Source organism: Chanodichthys erythropterus, chromosome 13, assembly GCF_024489055.1.
Source record: "Chanodichthys erythropterus isolate Z2021 chromosome 13, ASM2448905v1, whole genome shotgun sequence".
Lineage (NCBI taxonomy): Eukaryota > Metazoa > Chordata > Actinopteri > Cypriniformes > Xenocyprididae > Chanodichthys > Chanodichthys erythropterus.
Window position 1 is genome coordinate 17,820,384 of NC_090233.1, and position 20,479 is coordinate 17,840,862.

Genomic DNA, 20,479 nt, shown 5'->3' on the forward strand with positions numbered 1-20,479 from the left:
TGTAAACCAAGGTTCCTTTTAAAATATTTATTAAATTGCTACAAACAGGATCCATTTCTTAAATAATTAGAAAACTTACATTACATCTATAAAATTAATGTTAACATTGAGAACAGTGCCAGTAAGTTATGCCTAGATACAGACCAAAAACACCCAAATATTTTTATACAGTGAATAAAAATATAAAAACAACAAAAATGAACCCCTATACAGGTTGATTATACAGTATCTGAATCAGATTTGGATTGTTTTAGTAGAGTAACAGAGGAGAAGAGGCCAGCTATTTGTGCATTGTATGCAAAAGGACCGTGAACGTACCAAAGAAAAGAAATCACAGGGAAGAACTTATCATATTTGATGGGAATGGTTCATTTGGATGAAGAAGCATGTCATTGCGTAATGAGGTCACGAGGAAGCCCTTTCTTCATATGGAGACTCGTATGCGTCCATTGGTGGACAGGTGCAGACGAGGTGTTGGTCACCGTAAATGTCATCGATTCTTGAGATTGTGGGCCAGAATTTGGTCTCAGGTCTCACAAAAGGCTGTAATAACATACATTTTAAAACTGAATTAATAAGAACACATTTGGTTTGAGCAAGGAGTCTGTATTTTACATTGATTTAAGTTACGCACCATGGGGAAAGCAGCATACTCTCTGGAATAAGGTCTGTCCCATGTGCTCGAGGTAATGCTGGCCAATGAGTGAGGAGCCATCTTTGGATGACACAAGCAAGACAAAATTAGAGTTATATGGGGCAAGGCAATATGCAGGGTTTAAAAACAGAAATGAGAAGCACTTTTATTATTTCTTCTGTACATAAATGAGTCCAATTGAGTTGGCAAGAGGAATACAAATAGTTTCACAAACTCAAGTGCATCACTGTAAATGCTCACCTTGAGAGGATTAACCCTAGAGTCCATCCGGCCCTCTTCAATGTCTGCGATTTCCTGTCGGATGGCCAGCAGCGAGTCACAGAAGCGGTCGAGCTCGGCCTTATCCTCGGACTCCGTGGGTTCGATCATTAGAGTTCCAGCCACAGGCCATGACATGGTCGGTGCATGAAAACCTGTCATAAAAGGTTGCATAAAATTAGTAAATTGTCATCCATGAAATAACCTGCTTTAAATGTCTGTTTTTCTTTTTACCATAATCTTGCAGTCTTTTTGCTACATCAACTGCCTCAATGTTTGCTGACTTTTTAAAAGGCCGCACGTCCAAAATAAATTCATGAGCAACAAATCCTGCAAAATAATCAGAAACTTTCGTGAGGTATTTCAGTTCATTTTTAAGAAAAAAAAACAAAAAAAAAAAACACATTTCATTCAATAACACCAACCTTTAGAGCCCTTGAAAAGAATTTTGTAGTGGTTTTCCAGTCTTTTAGCCATGTAATTGGCATTGAGAATGGCCACCTCTGTAGCGTGACCAAGACCCTTGGAACCCATCATCTGTTGAATGGAAGGGAAAATAATTATATATATTAGCCAGTATTATTAATTTGTTTTTTAATTTGTATTAGCTTGGTATTGTGCAGCTCATTTTCTGATTTTTACATTTAAAAATGACTTTAAAAGTCACTAATTTATTAACAATGTAATCTTGAACGTTTTGATGCCCAAATTCACATGTAGGATTTAAAATTACTTTAGTATTTTTAATGCATTTAGGCAAATGAATAGTATAGTTGAATTAAGTATACTTAATTCAAATAGTCTGTAACGGTCACGGTTAATATCAGTACATCCCTATTATTCAAAAAGGTAAGACAAAAAAAAAAAAAAAAAAAAAATGCAGAGGGAGTGCTGACCTTAATGTAAGCCCATGAGATGGGCAGGATAGCGCTGGAGCCCCAGGGAGCGGCGCTGATGGTGCCCAAAGAACTTCCTGCATTAGTGAACTGAATGTTCACCACTGGATGACTCGGCAGGAAGGGGGCAAGATGCTGTTTCCTATAGGTAAAAGCAATTAGGTTAACTGGAGTCAACAGATCAACATTTCTGGTACAGATGCCATAGGGAAGGTCTGTTCACATCAAAACACTTACACTCCGATTGGTCCCATCCCAGGGCCGCCACCACCATGAGGAATGCAGAAGGTTTTGTGGAGATTCAAGTGAGAAACATCTGAGCCATAATCTCCTGGTCGACATAATCCAACCTGAATCAAAAATAAACATGAACAATCCATAAAATGCACATTTAATGTAAAACTCTTAGGCCCTGTTTACACCTTGATTTAAAAATGCGTTTTGGTCGATTGGATCAAAAGTGGAAGTCTAAAACGCTTTAAGCTCGTACACTTTTGACCACTTCCAGAGGTAGTTGAAAACACATTCAACCGGATTGCTTTCTTGGTGTAGATGCTCATGTGGTAGTTGTGCTTCAACCAGAAAAGACCCCCTTCTTTCCACCTACTGACCTAACACGTAAACATTATGGGAAGTGCGTAAGCCAGACAGGATTTAATCTTTGTCGACACAAGTTTGGTTTGAAGATGAAAAACGTGCATTCATCACCATTCCTGATTTTTAACACACACTCTCACAGTGTTCTTCTTGGTCCTGTCAGAGCAGAAACAAAAGTTTTTCCCGTCATCTAAGGTCGTGTTCATATGTAAATTGCTTGTACTTTGTCCATCAGATCTAAACATTGCAAAAGTCCATACATTTACCCACCCATAGACCCTCCTCTCAAAGAAATAAATACAGAAGAGACCGATTAAAACACCAGGTGAAAACAGGAATGTTCCCTCATCTATGAGTCATCTGATCGACCAAAACGCATCTTAACACCAGGTGTAAACAGGGCCTTAGCCATTATAATACTGTGAATACAGCTCTTACTGTAACAATCAAATTTTTTTTATTTATTAATATTAATTTAGAAACGTGGTGCAGTTTACTAATAATGCATATCAAACTGTTAAAGTAAGTAAAAATGTAAAGTTAAATGCTCTAAAAGTAGTTAATTGTTAGTTCAAGTTAACTATTTTATAACTAATGTTAATGATGACTTCAGTACTGTAAAGCATTACTGTTCTTCATCTTACTTGTGCGTTCATGTTGGCACCATCCAGGTACACCTGTCCACCGTTCTGATGAATGAGCTCACACACTTCACGGACATTCTCCTCAAAGACACCATTGGTGGAGGGGTAGGTGATCATTATGGCAGCCAAATTGGCCTTATGTTTGTCCACCTGACAAAAAAACCCAAGTAAAACATGTGGTAAAGTGCTTCTTTAAAAGGCAAATTTTTTTAGATGTTAAAACTCTTTCCCCATCCAAGACAAAACCAAGCCATTCTTAGGTTGATTCCCTCCAAAAAGTATAAACACTGAGCTTTCAAAACATTGCTCTGTTTGAGCATCATGACAGCGACAATGTGTAAGTTTAAAGTTGGGACTATTTGTTTGCTTAAATGGCAGACAAGAGGTGCGTTCAGGAAACTGATTCGAATCTCATCATTTTCGCAATTTTGTTTGGTGCTGCTAGTGGGGCAGAAATTACACAACTTGACACCTTTAACACTTATGTAATATTTTGTTATCATAGACAAGTGTATCAGTGCAAATAGCTCTCTATCAGAAGATAAAGGCTTCCTGTTGACAAGTAATGCAAAACGAAACACTTTAAATCATCGTACATACCATGGCTTTAAGGTGAGACACATCAATGTTGCCATCTTTATCCACTTCAACCACCTGAACCTTCATGCCTGCCATCTGTGCGCTGGCAGGGTTTGTTCCATGAGCCGATTTGGGAATCAGACAGACCTGAACAAATCCAGAACAGATTTAATATGGGAGATTAAATTGACAAAACCAAAAATCTTTTATTTTTCTAACCAAGGAAATCTACAGGTTGTTTAAGATACACAGAACCTATATTTGGTGCTTATATTTATACAGTCTCTTGCAACATCAAGAAAGATGACAATATTTCATAAGTCTTAACTGATATTATACATATTGTGCGAATTACTTTTGTGAAAATTTTGGAGTGTTCCTTGCATGAAGCCATAGGGAATACTTTCGTGGAGCTAAGTAGTCAAGGTCTACTTTCATTATGAAAGTATTCAGACCCCATTAAATTTTTCACTCTGTTATATCGCAGCCATTTGCTAAAATCATTTAAGTTCTTTTTTCCCCCCCCTCAATGTACACACAGCACCCCATATTGACAGAAAAACAGAATTGTTTAAATTTTTGCAGATTTATTAAAAAAGAAAAACTGAAATATCACATGGTTCTAAGTATTCAGACCCTTTGCTGTGACACTCATATTTAACTCAGGTGCTTTCTTCTGATCATCCTTGAGATGGTTCTACACCTTCATTTGAGTCCAGCTGTGTTTGATTATACTGATTGGACTTGATTAGGAAAGCCACACACCTGTCTATATAAAACCTTACAGCTCACAGTGCATGTCAGAGCAAATGAGAATCATGAGGTCGAAGGAACTGCCTGAAGAGCTCAGAGACAGAATTGTGGCAAGGCACAGATCTGGCCAAGGTTACAAAAAACATTTCTGCTGCAGTTAAGGTTCTTGCTGTGGGGGTGTTTTTCAGCTGCAGGGACAGGACGACTGGTTGCAATCGGGAGAAAGATGAACACGGCCAAGTACAGGGATATCCTGGACGAAAACCTTCTCCAGAGTGCTCAGGACCTCAGACTGGGCCGAAGGTTTACCTTCCAACAAGACAATGACCCTAAGCACACAGCTAAAATAACGAAGGAATGGCTTCACAACAACTCAGTGTTCTTGAATGGCCCAGCCAGAGCCCTGACTTAAACCCAATTGAGCATCTCTGGAGAAACCTAAAAATGGCTGTCCACCAACGTTTACCATCCAACCTGACAGAACTGGAGAGGATCTGCAAGGAGGAATGGCAGAGGATCCCCAAATCCAGGTGTGAAAAACTTTTTGCATCTTTCCCAAAAAGACTCATGGCTGTATTAGATCAAAAGGGTGCTTCTACTAAATACTGAGCAAAGGGTCTGAATACTTAGGACCATGTGATATTTCAGTTTTTCTTCTTTAATAAATCTGCAAAAAATGTCAACAATTCTGTGTTTTTCTGTCAATATGGGGTGCTGTGTGTACATTAATGAGGAAAAAGAATGAACTTAAATGATTTTAGCAAATGGCTGCAATATAACAAAGAGTGAAAAATTTAAGGGGGTCTGAATACTTTCTGTACCCACTATGTTCAACAGACATTTGGATTGACATGAGGGTGAGTAAAATAACAATTCTAATGTGGGTGTACTCAATTTTAATCAAGTGCTGTCCATTTAATCATTAAATGTCAACATGTCATAACAGACTGTATGGCAGACTTTCTGAACTAAGGACACAGTGGCCCAAACACTTAACATTGTGCAATTTGCAGTAGGTCACCATAGACAACCTCATCATCCAAGGCTTGCAAGTCTTAAAAATCACCAAATATGGAATCTTGCACTGAAGTAGAATCCTGTAACAGGGTGCTTGTTTTCGATGGCTATTTACTCAACCATGGCAGTTTGAACCTTGGCTGGTTTAAGAGCTGCATCCGCTATCTAAGATCTGCTTATTAGGGAGATGATAAAAAACAAAGGCCAGATTACAAAACACAGCAATGACTTGACTAAACGTTCTTATCGCTGATCTTCTATCCAGTCCCAACTAGCAATCTGCCACTTTTTCAGCAATTTTTCTCTCAGGTTAAAAAAAAAAAAAAAAAAAAAAAACCTCTGAGTATTTTCTACTTTACACTGTGGAGAATTTAACAGCAAAATTACATAACATTTTTACATTTTTTTTTGCATCACTCATGAATCGTTTGCTTTCCTTTCACTAATGTTTGCAGGTAGTGCAGTATGAGTACTAAAGTTGCTGAATCTATATTCTGAATCTAAATCTATTTTTGTCAGGAGTGAAATCACTGATAGATAACATATTTAAGTGCTTTCATATTTTTGGGAGTCTTTCAAAATAATAAAATGAAATAAATGTGTCTGTGTGTATACACATACACACAAAATCTTCCCAAACCTCCTTTTTTGGACATAATTTGTAAAAGACAAAATACATCATTTTTTTTAATTGTACAAATGCAAGTTCTGTTAGGGTTAGATTATATTATTTATAACTATACATTTTCCCAATGTAGGTACCCAAATGAATCCACACCTGTGCGGGGTGGGGGTAAAAGTCATGAAGGGTCAACCTGATACCTCAGAGGTCAAGTATGTTTTTAAAAAGGCTCTGAGGTCGAGCATGACATTTAAGGTTAAATGATAGGGGCATTTCACTGCAGGATGATACTCACCGTTCTATGAGATTCTCCTTTGGAATTCAGATATGCTTTGATTGCAGCCAAGCCCGCGTATTCCCCCTGCGCGCCGCTACAGAACAAAGAAATCAATAGCATCATGTAACCGTTCTGCCTCAGCACAACAGAGTTCAAAGATTGCTCTTGGCCAAGAGTACAGTATACTAATGAGCCTGTTAAAGTTTCAACCAAGCTGAACATATAGATGCGTACACACCCCCAAACTTATCAGCCAAAGAAACCTGAATGAAATGAAAGTCATGTTGACACTAGATTTGTCAACTACAAGACAACTGTTGTTTGCAATTAGAATGAATCATCTGCTTGATATTGTAGCAGCAATTTCAGGTAAGACACTTGCCTGTTTGGTTGAAAGGAGATCTTATCATATCCTGTAATCTCACAAAGGTCTCTCTCAAGCTGCCTGAAGAGCTGCTGATAACCTTCAGCCTGCTCCAATGGCACAAAGGGGTGGATGTTTGCAAATTCTCTCCAGGTGATTGGCTGTTGTGAAAAGATTACAGTGTGAAACAATGAAAAGATCAGGGCTGTGTTTCTGAAACGCATCGAAATCCCAAGTAGATCTTAGAACTATTGGAACAAATGGTCTGTACGATCAACTTGGCTCACAATGCTTTTGGTAAATGCAGCCCTGATTGGTTGAAGTGAGGCGATGTCAGAGAAAAGAACGAGTAAAAAGGAGGGCTCTTCTAAAAGAGCAGAGCAATACTGACTCACCATGAGCTCAGAGGAACTGTTCAGCTTCATTGTGCATGAGCCCTGGATTCAAAAGCAGAGTTTGTGTTACTGTGATGTTTTTATGAAAAATCATCACACGGGATAAACCCTAAAGTAAACTCTGTGATACTCTGATTTTTTTTTTTTTTTTTACTTACCAATGGAATCATACTATGTACGAGAGAAATATCCTTATTTTCCAGGCGCTTCATGTAACGTACAATATTGGTCTCTGAGTGATAACTGAAATTGAAAGCAGTACAAGTAATTATGATACAGAAAAGAAAAAAAAAAAAAAAAAAGCATATCCACACAGTTGTAGCAAGAGATTTGTTAAAACAATAGTTAGCATTGAAACAAACCTGTTAAACACTGGATGGGTGAGAAACTTGCTGGTTCTCTTGAAAGGGCTTGCCAGCAATCCTTTTGTTCGCTCACTCATTTTCTCAGCAATAAGTTCCTGATAGAGGTCAAAAAGATGATCTCATAAGGGAACGAAGACTTTTCGACTTTCAGAGTTTTAGCAACATTTAAAATCTTTCTGAATCAGGCAAGAACTTACAGCTGATGATTCACACCCGAAGATCCAGAGCAGATCGTCCAAGTCTCTCTCAGTGACAGTTTCATCCAGAGACACTCCGAGCTAAAACCACATCAATAAATTAAAAACATTAAACAAATGAATAATAAAATTAAATGTCTATTTGTGTTTTAACATTTTCACAGGTCTCACCACTCCATCACTGTACAACCGTAGGTTGATTTCCCGCTGCGTAGCTTTTTCTAAGATGTCCTTGCCGGCCACACCGCAGTTGATCTTCAGTGTGTCAAAGAAGTTCTCATGTTGGAGTTTGTGCCCAGCTCTTTTCAGCCCTATTATAACAAGAAGCAATCAGTATCACAAAAATCCCTATAAAATTCTTAGAAAAAGAATAAACAGGAGTCAAACGACTTGCCCTCAGCGAGAATCAACGTTGCATTGTGGGTTCTCTCTGCAATGTGCCTCAATCCTTGAGGACCATGATACAATGCATACATGGCAGCCATGTTTGCAAGAAGAGCCTGAGTTTAAAGAAATTAAAATTTAGTACAGATGTACAACTTCACAAATTATACACACACATTTTTAAACAGTGGTCTTTGTGAGGACATTCATTGACAATGCCGACTCTAGCTCCTCGAACTCTTGCCCTAAACCTACCCATAAAGCGTTATTTCACCCCAAAATGAAAAGTCTATCATTAATTATTCACCCTCGTGTCGTTCCAAAACCCTAAGACTTTCGTTCATCTTTGGAATGCAAATGAAGATCTTTTGGATGAAATCTGACAGCTTTCTCTCCCTCCATATTAGACAGCTATGCAATAGAAACTTTGAGGCTTCAAAAACTTCATAAAGAGATTGGAAAACTAATCCATATCATTTAAGTGGATTAGTCAATTTTCTGAAGAGACTCAATTTTTATGATGAATTTAATTTAGGCTTTTACTCACATATAAACATTGATCAGTGAACAGAAACAGAAGCTCAATCGAACCTCAATGATGCACAACAACAAACCTCTTGCGGAAGCTCAAACATGCTGCGTAACACACAAGAATGAACCTCACTGGTTATGCTGTGTGTTTAACCTTATCCCTAAAACCAAGTGTTGACCCTCAAAAAGGCCTTTGAAAGGGTCTCAGAAAGTAGGGACAGGCCAAAATGTCCTCACTTTTTCCTCAAAGATAGTTGTACAAGTACACACACACAAACACGTATATATTGTATTTTCAGATTAGTTAAGCCAGGGGTGTCCGATCCTGCTCCTGGGGCCTGTACCATGAAGCTGGATTAGCTGGCTAGCCAGGTAAGTTTCAGATTAGTTTGCACCAATCCTGGGTTTTAGGTACCATGAAAGTGACTTGGCTTTTAGCGGTGTTCATCGCCATGGTAACTTACGCTCCACGGCTAACCTGCTCCGGGGCAGGTTATGTTCAGGGTTAGAGATCTCAAACTGAAATTGGACCAATCAGGTGTAAGCTAAGTGACACTGACACACCCAACGCAATAAAGTCACTCCCCCAGTTTCTCTTCCTCCAAATTAAAGGTCATTATATAGTAAAAACAAATATTTAATGATGAAATTGTCTGGTTTTAATGATAATATAATTTATATATGATTTGTATATTATCTATATTTTTATTAATCCATTACACACATGCAAGTTTAGTTTAACAGTTGTTATTAAGCACTTAGTTTCAATGAATACTGATCATATGTAGGCTAATATAAATAAGGTGTAAATATACTATTTAAATATGACTACATGTGAGCTTGTATGTTTGAGTCTCTATCGCTATATATTATTAACCATATAAACTAACTTCACTTGGACTGATAGAGAAAGATCATTTCTTTTTTTTGTCCTCTTTCAAAGATAAGTATTTTCCATTAGTGTAAATGCGTTTAAATTCTTAATTTTCAGTGAATTGAATCTCGCTGGCTCTCTCGTGAGAAGTGAATCACAGTTTATTTCTGTTGCAAAGCATGTGATTGGCTGTTCACCACTGATGTCACAGATTCATGTGCACACACTTCACAAACTCAGGATCAAAGCCTGAGTTGACAGAGAAAGTTTATGATCAGCATCATGGTACCAACAAAGCCGGATTGGAGTGGTTTGGTTTTGTCAACTCGAAACTAATCCTATAACCCTGAGTTTGTTCATCTACCATCATGGTACAGGCCCCTGGTGGGCCACTGTCCAGCAGAGTTTAGCTCCAACCCCAACTAAACACATCTGAAGCTTATCAAGGTCTAATTAATTGGCAAGTTGGAGCTAAACTCTGTAGGACAGTAGCCCTCCAGGACTGAGTTTGGACACCCTTGAGTTAAGCTATACCTGAGCAGTGCAGATGTTGCTGGTGGCTTTGTCTCTGCGGATGTGCTGCTCTCTGGTCTGGAGAGCCAGACGATAAACCTCTTTACCAGCTGCATCTCTGCAACAGGAAACATTGGACAGTTTATACCAACACTGATGAGGCAAACTACATTAAGGCCTTGAGACTATAAAAAGGACAGACTCACCTGGTCACTCCAACCATCCTTCCTGGCATCATCCTGACCAGATTTTCTTTGACTGCAAAGAACGCAGCATGAGGCCCACCATAGCAGAGAGGAACTCCAAAGCGCTGAGAGTTGCCCAAAGCGATGTCAACTCCAAACTCACCCGGAGGACGCAACACGCAGAGTGCTAGCAAGTCTGTGGCACAGCAAGCTAGTGCCTTTGGGGGGGAAAAAAAAACAACAACAACAATGGAACTGGATCACAATCTGGTGCTTTAATCATGTATGAACCATGCTGGGTAGATTACTTAAATGTAATCCGTTACCAATTCCAAATTACATGACAAAAATTGTAGTTGGTAATGTATTCCATTACATTATGCATTATAGGTAATATAATCCGACTACTTTTTGATTCATTTTAGATTACTTTTGACCTAACCCGTTTATCACATTGAATTGAATAGTACAATCTTGTACCATATTGATATAAAAATACAAAGAAAAAGTAAATATATTCCAATGTTTGTTATCAACAACATGAAGTGCATTAAATATTACATTACAGCAGGATTTCCCAAACTGGTGTGCGTAAGGGAACTGCAGGGGTTTTTTGAGTTTAATGAAAAGCTATTAATTAAATTAACCATAAAAATTTTAAATTAAAATCAATTTAAAATAATGAAAAAATATATTAATGTTTGAAAGGAAAAAAAATCATCCCAAATACAGGTTTAAATGACTTACTGAGTGATAATTCAAATAATAATAATGAATGTGTTTGTCAGGAGTTGATTTGATGTGTTGAAGTTGCTAAAATACTCCTCAAAAGTTAAATGATTTCCTAAAATCCAGGCATCAAATGTTTTGTGGCCTCTCAATTTTCCATATAATTAATGTCACCCGACTAGTGGGTGGTTTATGTGTGCAATTTTCACAAAACTAAAAGACTTTGTGAATGTATATAAACAATATGCTTTTTTTTTTTTTTTTTTAGAAAGGAAAAATGTAAAACATGAAAAAGAATCAAGGAGAAATCAATCAATTATGAATGATAGAGTACCATTGTGTGAATAATATGTAATCATGTAATCAATAAAAAAGTAACTGTAGTCTGATTACGAGCATTTTGTAATATAATCTAATTACAACCACTTTTGGAATCTAATTACGTAATCCAGATTACATGTAATCAGTAACTACCCAGCACTGCTGTATTAAAATCATATGATATTATGCATCTGTATACAAAAAAAAATATTTTTTTTAGTGGGAACATGAATGACTTTTTTTTTTTTTTAAAACACACCGATGGAGATATTTTGAGGAAACATTCAAATCTCACTTCAACATATTCAAACTTGCCATCACACTAGGTCAGACATCAGTAACCAATAGCTAACTTATTTAGTAGTAAGAACAGAACAGTGTGTTCTTCAAATTCTTTTCCTGTTGTTTTCCACAAGAGAAAGTATTCAAACAGGTTTGGAACGGTGAGTAAATGATTGAGGTTAATGATTATGTAAAACCTAAAATGTAAATGTGAATTATATAATAATATAGAGAGGTACATACACCACCCTTGTGGGCCTGATCAACAAGTGCAGTGAAATCTTCCACCCTGCCCTCAGTGTCTGGATACTGGAAGAGCACACCGCTAACATCCTTCCCACTGAAGTCCATCTCATGAGGAAGTTTGAGAACGGTCTTCACACCAATGTAACTAAAGGATACAAACAATTAATAAGTCGAAATAGATAGATGAAGTGATTGGAGATAGTCTCTCTCTGTCTATCTCTCTATCAGAGTGTCAGAGGCATAGTGAGCACAGACTAGCTATTGAGACCGGCAAACACAGGAAGCTGAAGCTGGTTACCCAGAGAGCAAAGGGTGTGTGCTCGCTGTAGGACAGGAGAGATAATTCAGATCAATAAGAGAGACATCTATGTGGATGTGCCACAGCCTGAGAGACAGCAGAGACTGTGGTATCAAAATGTTCACACATGTTACACTTTATTTAAGTTCTGTCAGGACCACTATCGTCAAATATGATAGATAATGCATAGAGTTTGTATTGGCGTTAAGGTTCTGTTCTGGGCAAGAACTCCCTGCGCATCCATGCAGCCTAGCATGGATAAGAGAGCAGCAATAACCCCCCTAGGGTAAACAGAACAGGATCAACATGCAGATATCATTAAATGTCATGATTTAACATACACATATTTTGAGAATTAGTCTGATTCAGGGGAAATAAGGCCAATCCTGACTGAAGAGAGGAGGAGCTGGGGATGGAGGAGGGTAATTTGCTCCTGAGAAATGCAACAGCTGCTGATGATACTGAGGAGCTTATATATAGATGCCGTAATAGGCGTTGTATTCCTATAGGTAGACATGAGTCACCTGGGAGTCAGCTGATGCAAGCTTCATTGACATGACCTGCCAGAACTTAATATTTTCTACTAACATTTATTATTATTTTTGTTTTCTGTACATATATTTCAAGCTTTGGCAATATTGTATTATTTAGTCATGCCAATAAAGCAATTTTGAATTGAATAGAGAGAGACAGATAAGTAGACAGTTTTATAATGTTTTATTCTATAAACTGGTGAACTTCCTTACTTGGCTCTGGTTTGCACAACTGCAATAGTCTGAGGATGGCAGCGTGGGTCAATGTAGAACGTTCTTCTTTTGTTTTGCCTTTGAAAAGGAAAAGGTGAGTGTTAATTATCACTCCCAGCCCTGGAGATTAGCCATCCTGCACGCCAAAGAACGGAATGTGCTTGTTCAAGTGTTGGCTAATAGACAAACTCTTCCTTGATAAAACAGCATGTTGTTCTTCACAGGTGTTTCCAGGAGTTAGTTCACTAACCTGTTGCAGAGCTGCATGGCCTCTGCAGCGGCAGTACCTTCATCCAGCAATGATGCATTGGCTACTGCCATCCCCGTGATGTCACAGACCATAGTCTGATAATTGAGCAAGCTCTCCAGACGCCCCTGAGAGACCTCAGGCTGGTACGGTGTGTACTGAGTAACCCTATAGAAAACACAAAAACTCACTAAAACGCTAACCAAAGACCTTCAGCTTGAGTCACAAGATTTATCTGATGCTACTCATTTATGCAATAAAAATCAGCAAAATGCAATTTGCTTTGTGCCTAGAACTGTATGGACCATGAGAAACTAATGAACAAAGTGTTCTAGCTCGTGGCTGTAAATTTTAAGTCCAATTAGTGAAAAAGGGTTGATGCGTGTCAAAATAGATTCCTTAGTCCCTTTTTGGCTTTGCTCCACCAGAAGGTGAAAAATGCTTCAAAGAGAAAGAGAAAGAGAGAGAGAGAGAAAGAGAGAGAGAGAAAGAGAGAGAGAGAAAGAGAGAGAGAGAAAGAGAGAGAGAGAAAGAGAGAGAGAAAGAGAGAGTGAGAGAGAGAGAGAAAGAGAGAGAAAAAAAAAAAGAAAAAAAAAGACATACATACCATCCTGAATTCTCAAGCAGGTTTCTTTGTATGACCTGTGGGACGGAGCAGTCATAATAGCCCATTCCAATATAGGACCTCCACAACTTGTTCTTCGATGCAATCTTTTGGAGTGAGTCAAGAATTTCATTCTCACCTGTGGTGATTAAGTATAAAGATAAGAATGATTTGGATATCTGAGATTACTGATCAAAACAAACTGTGTGTAAAACTCCCTAGATTAATTAAACAGTGCTTGCATACTTTGAGGATGTAGCAGTTGCTTTTATCATGAGTAGTCAATATCGTCATGAAAGAATTTGATTGATTTGATTAAAAAAAGATGATCATGGCCTGATTTCACAGACAGGCCTTAGATTAAGCCAGGATTAGGCCTTAGTTCAATTACAACATTTAAGTAGTTTTTATAAACATGCCGTAGAAAAAAAACATTACTGGTGTGCATCTTGAGACAAAACAAATGGCACTGACATATCTTAAAGGCTTAGTTCACCCAAAAATTAAAATTGTGTCATTAATTACATGTCGTTCCAAACCCGTAAAACCTTTGTTCATCTTTGGAACACAAATTAAGATTTTTTTTGATGAAATCCAATAAAGGTGATGATGCACGGGGCAACTTTTTGAGAAATGTTGCCGAACAACATTTCTTGGGCACTTTCCTATTGAGAATGAGCAACAAATTTCTATCTGGATACTTTAGAGCGGTCGTGGGCAATTTTTTGAGATCCTCCAGTCAGAATGCTAGCAGCCGATTACATGACCGGCTTGGAGATTTCAGAATAAATTCAAACAAGATGGCGGCCTCTTAGCGGCAGTGGAGCGAAGAAAAGGAGAGTGAACTTGTATCTTTTTACGCTGGTAAGTTGTCATGCGTCAACCCAAAACAGGGAATCTACCTCATTTAATGCTTAAAATACCAACAGGTGTCCAATTTAATGTGCGTAGGCTGTAATTCAACCATTGAATGTTTTCAGTTAAATACTAAAAAGATGCAGTCTGTGTAACATCTGTAGTGCGTATGGCACGTGAAAGTGTCTTTTGACGCAGGGTTCGAATCTGCCTTTTGCCAAATCCGCTCTTCTCCCTTTTCCCATCACAAATCATATCGGAAAGAAAATATTTGAAAAGTTGAAATAGTGCCTAACAATTGATTATAATAAAGTATTTATTGGGTTGGCAATAGATTTGTTCCTCTCTGATTGGTTACTGCCAACTGTCCGTTGCCCTGTGTCTGACCAGGTTGCCCATTGACGGCAACATTGCTCAACACGTTGCCCCATGCATCATCAACTTAGAGGTTTCTGAACCACACATAGGCAGCAACGTCATTGCACATTTCACGGCCCAGAAAGGTAGTAAAGACATTGTTAATGAATAAAGAAACTGTTGAATAAAGTCATTAATTTTGTTTTGTTTTTGCACACAAAAAGTATTGTTGTCGTAACATTAAGGTTGAACCACTGTAGTCACGTTGACTATTTTAACAATGTCTTTACTAACTTTCAGAAATCGAAAATATCTTCCTTTGTGTTCCAAAGGTCTTACGGGTATGAAACGACATGAGGGTGCGTAATTAATGACAGAAATTTCATTATTTAGGTGAACTAACCCTTTAAAGATATGCAAGTGCATGCGTTTTAGTCTGGGACTAGGCTTAAGCCTTGTCTGTGAATCAAGGGGTAGGTCTTTCATATTTAAGCTCCTTCCATAAACAAAAACACCCTGATGGTTTGTGTTGCATCAAATTGAAATCAGCTTCAATTTTACAAATGACTGTGCCTCAATATTTTTAAGCAGCTTCTCACATGACTCATATAATAAGTACTAAACAACTGCCTTCACACATAGTGTGATACACCTGGTATATTTTACATGGTATGACCTACATTGTCCTGATGAATAATACAAGAGCACACGATCTCACCCAATTAATAAATGCACTAAGGGTTTTTGCAATTTATAATTTGGTAGCAAAAAGGTAAAGAAAGGGCACATATGGGACATTTCCTGATGGCTAGGTAGCTAAGTTTAATGGCTGTAGTTCGAGGGCATTGGAGCCGGTTCATACAGAGACTTGCAAATTCCCGAGGCATTGTGTTGCAGCTTAGCAACGCAGCAACTGAGCAGGGCAAAGATAATGCTGTAGTAAAAACAGCTAGAGAGAAATACACATTACTGACCCACCCCCCAACACGAACATGTCTGCCGGATGTTCATTTAGTTTTACACTGAATATTTGTGTGACAATGAAGCAGGCAGCTGTTTGATGTTATATATATATATATATATATATATATGTATGTATATGTATATTAGTGTTTGTCAGTGTAAAATTTGGTTTAAAACAATAAATAAAAAATATATGAATAAAAACTACAAGAGGGAAAGTTTAGAGAGCCAAAGCAGTGCATTCTTGTTGAGCAGTGAATTTGCAGACCAAGCTCTGTGCAGCGGAACCAGCAGAATCCAGTATAGCCCCCCCATCAGCTTCAGCATGGCTTACTTCATTAAAGACACACACAAGCAGAGGAGAAAACTGACTTCTGCCATATGTCAAACCTCATAGTAACTATAATAAATGATGTATAGTTTTTAAAACCCTAATTTTGTCATTTATAATGATTTGGGGAGGGGAAGAGTCTAGTGAGTGGTGTTATGTTGGCATTAGCATACTGCTCTTCAAATAGACTTTTTTTTTTTTTTTTACATCTGCATAGATGCCTTAACATAAAAAAAAATTATTTTACATTTTTATATTAGTATTGTTTGCAGAAATTAAAATTAAAACGTGTCATTTACACTCCGGTGTACTATATTGTTTGTGTGTGTACAAATCGTCGCTTTTTATAGTAAATGTATTTTAAATAATTATTAGACGATATACTTGCCAATATATCTCAAAGTTTTGCCTGTTGTTCGTCGTTATTGCCGTTAAACTGTCAAATGTTACGCAAAGTTATATGTTGAGCGGTGCACGCGTGATGTAATGCTACTGCTAACCAGATCAAACTGGCCGTGTGACGCTGAACTTTACACTCTAATTGTCATCCTATTGGCATCAGCTAAGGGCGTCAGGAGATTGGTGCTGCTCGCCGGGCTCCGCAAAAACAACTCCAAATATGTTCAAAGGAAGACTTAACGGTGAAAAACACTCCAGTAAGGTCTATTGGCACACAAAGAGCGTGTAACCTACATTCCTCGCTCAGATAGACTCCTTTGTTGGAGTCTGGTCCGTTAGAAAACCCTAATTCGAAATATTTCGAAATAAAAATATATATTTGATAGAAAGGCTTAATGGAATTAATAATTCCGCTGCCCTAAAATCTGACGCCGCACATAGTTTTTAAATATCGCTTAAATGAAATGTACCTCGCGGTTTGCCTCAGACAGTCAATGCAAATATATGATGAATTCACAACAACAAACGACACGTGTTTCCTCTGTCTGCAGCTGCAGAGAGGAGTGAAGAGCAACTTACACACAGGATCGTCCATTTTCAAACTTCTTCCCAGGCGGATGGATGCGGGAATTGTGTTTTCTATAAGCTGAGCGACTGACTGAAATCAAAATCAAAATATAAATTATTGATTTGTTCAGAATTTTTATTATCAACAAAAACCGCTAAAATTGTTGCACATTACAAAGTTTAAGATGCGAGTAAAATGCTGACATAAAGCGATTAAATAGGCTAGCAATCAGGTATACAAGTTAAAATATGCTGTTTAAGTTCGAATAAATTAGTCTTACCTCAAGTCCAAGAGTATTGAGCATCTCTCTTTTCTCTTTGTCACCCGGTCCAATGTGTCTTTCAGAGAAATCATCGTGTCTCGGCAGAATTCTTTCAATCTTTCTGGACCACAAAACTTGTGAGGTGCCCATACAGCGCACACTTGCAGACACATCTGCGGTTAAACCTTGAAGTTTCTTAAAAACATCCCCTTTGCTGCTGATATTCCTATACGGCACGCGAGCGTTCATCGACCTGCTGATGACAACACGCCAGGATTTAGCGCAGCTCTGCATGTTGTTCGCTTGAGATTGACGAAAATTATACGCGATAATCTTTCAGTCAGCCTCCACGCCGTGTAACCCACTAAATGTCTGTGAAATTCCTTAAAAGTGTCTATTTTATACGCCTCCTCGTTGCACAAGGAGCAGCCAATCGATAAGGGAACTCTCTCTGACGCAGGGACAAGCCCCGCTCGTTCAGGTTCCGCCGTAACTTTTGAATTTTTCGTGGCAGTTTATGAAGCAATTTATCTTCATTACTCATACAGTTGGTATCTGCTCGTTACATCCTTTCTATGTTTTTACATGTTTTGTAGTTAAGCTTTTAACGCCCAAAAGCATGAGGAAATTGTCGAGCAATCTGAATGCAGTAGATAGAAGCTGCAGGACAGTGAAGAGTTCCTGAGGGGTTCCTCATTCTCCACACCTGGGGTATAAAAAGAGGGAATTTTCAAGTCCGTTCATCCACCCTTCTGTCCATCCATCCGTCTGTCTGTATCCATCTGTATGATAGTATTTACATCCATCCATCCATCAATCCATCTATCCGTCCATCTGTCTGTCTGCATGATAGGCTATATTCATATATCCATCTGTCTGTCTGTATGATTGTATATCCATCTGTCTCTCTATTCATCTGTATGATAGTATTTACATCTATCCATCCATACATCCAACCAACCAACCATCTATCTGTCTGTCTATCAATCTGTATGATAGTATTTACATCTATCCATCCATACATCCAACCAACCATCTGTCTGTCTGTCTGTCTATCTATCCATCTGTATGATAGTATTTACATCTATCCATCCATACATCCAACCAACCATCTATCCGTCTGTCTGTCTATCCATCTGTATAATATTTACATCCATCCATTCATACAACCATCTATCCGCCTGTCTATCCATCTGTACGATAGTATTTACATCTATCCATCCAAACATCCATCCAACCAACCAACCAACCATCTATCCGTCTGTCTGTCTATGCATCTGTATGATTGTATTTATCCATCCATACATCCAACTGTCTATGTCAATCCATCTGTCCGTCCGTATGTCTGTCTATCTGTATGATAGTATTTACATCTATCCATCCATACATCCATCCAACCATCTATCTGTTTGTCTGTCTATGCATCTGTATGACAGTATATCTATCCATCCGTCTGTCTATCATCCATCCATCCGTCTGTCTGTCTATCCATCTGTATGATAGTATTTACATCCATCCATCCATCAATCCATCTATCCGTCCATCTGTCTGTCTGCATGATAGGCTATATTCATATATCCATCTGTCTGTCTGTATTATTGTATATCCATCTGTCTCTCTATCCATCTGTATAATAGTTTTTACATCTATCCATCCATACATCCATGTCTATCCGTCTGTCTGTCTATCTGTATGATAGTATTTACATCTATCCATCCATACATCCATCCAACCATCTATCCGTCTGTCTGTCTATGCATCTGTATGATTGTATTTACATCTATCCATCCATACATCCAACCAACCAACCATCTATCTGTCTGTCTGTCTATCAATCTGTATGATAGTATTTACATCTATCCATCCATACATCCAACCAACCATCTGTCTGTCTGTCTGTCTATCAATCTGTATGATAGTATTTACATCTATCCATCCATACATCCAACCAACCATCTATCTGTCTGTCTATCCATCTGTATAATATTTACATCCATCCATTCATACAACCATCTATCCGTCTGTCTATCCATCTGTACGATAGTATTTACATCTATCCATCCAAACATCCATCCAACCAACCAACCAACCATCTATCCGTCTGTCTGTCTATGCATCTGTATGATTGTATTTATCCATCCATACATCCAACTGTCTATGTCAATCCATCTGTCCGTCCGTATGTCTGTCTATCTGTATGATAGTATTTACATCTATCCATCCATACATCCATCCAACCATCTATCTGTTTGTCTGTCTATGCATCTGTATGACAGTATATCTATCCATCCGTCTGTCTATCATCCATCTATCCATCTGTCTGTCTATCCATCTGCATGATAGTATTTACATCTATCCATCCATACATCCAACCAACCATCTATCTGTCTGTCTATCCATGTGGATAATATTTACATCCATCCATTCATACAACCATCTATCTGTCTGTCTATCCATCTGTACGATAGTATTTACATCTATCCATCCAAACATCCATCCAACCAACCATCTATCCGTCTGTCTGCATCTGTATGATTGTATTTATCCATCCATACATCCAACTGTCTATGTCAATCCATCTGTCCGTCCGTATGTCTGTCTATCTGTATGATATTTACATCTATCGATCCATCCATCCATCCGTCTGTCTATCATCCATCTATCCATCTGTCTGTCTATACATGTTGGGTAGTATATCTATCCATCCATCTATCCATCTGTTTGACAGTATATCCATCCATCTATCTGTCTATATGATAGTACATCCATCTGTCTGTCTATCCATCTGTATGATAGTATATCCACCCATCTCTGTCTATTCATATGTATGATAGTATATCCATCCATCCATCCATCCATCCATCCATCTGTATGATAGTCTATCTATCTATCTATCTATCTATCTATCTATCTATCTATCTATCTATCTATCTATCTATCTATCTATCTATCTATCTATTGTTTTCTTGTCTTGTATGAGAGAATTGTTTACTCATGACTTGGTTGGCACTCTTTCAAATTCCATTTAGGAAATAAGTACACACCGTGTGACAGACTGAATGCCTGTCTATCTATGCACGCCTGGAATCCAGAAAGATAAAATAAAAGATAAGCCAGCCATACATATTTATCACATCTCTTTTACTCACACACACCACTTGAGGA

At 38.1% G+C, this 20,479-nt stretch overlaps 1 protein-coding gene across 1 annotated transcript; it reads right to left on the reverse strand.

The window, feature by feature from the left end:
• Window positions 1–12: 12 nt before the first annotated feature.
• gldc (glycine dehydrogenase (decarboxylating)) lies at window positions 13–17,709 on the reverse strand. Its single transcript, XM_067405846.1, has 25 exons — window positions 17,333–17,709; window positions 17,064–17,142; window positions 13,583–13,718; window positions 12,979–13,143; window positions 12,729–12,806; window positions 11,682–11,829; window positions 10,128–10,324; window positions 9,943–10,039; window positions 8,014–8,119; window positions 7,791–7,930; window positions 7,620–7,700; window positions 7,420–7,517; window positions 7,216–7,300; window positions 7,058–7,099; window positions 6,681–6,823; window positions 6,317–6,392; window positions 3,651–3,776; window positions 3,051–3,200; window positions 2,047–2,159; window positions 1,810–1,951; window positions 1,339–1,450; window positions 1,148–1,243; window positions 896–1,068; window positions 635–715; window positions 13–543 (listed from the first exon to the last, which is right to left on the reverse strand). Exons 1-25 carry the CDS (start codon window positions 17,606–17,608, stop codon window positions 406–408), a joined length of 3,078 nt encoding a protein of 1,025 aa, XP_067261947.1. The 5' UTR covers window positions 17,609–17,709; the 3' UTR covers window positions 13–405.
• Window positions 17,710–20,479: the final 2,770 nt, after the last annotated feature.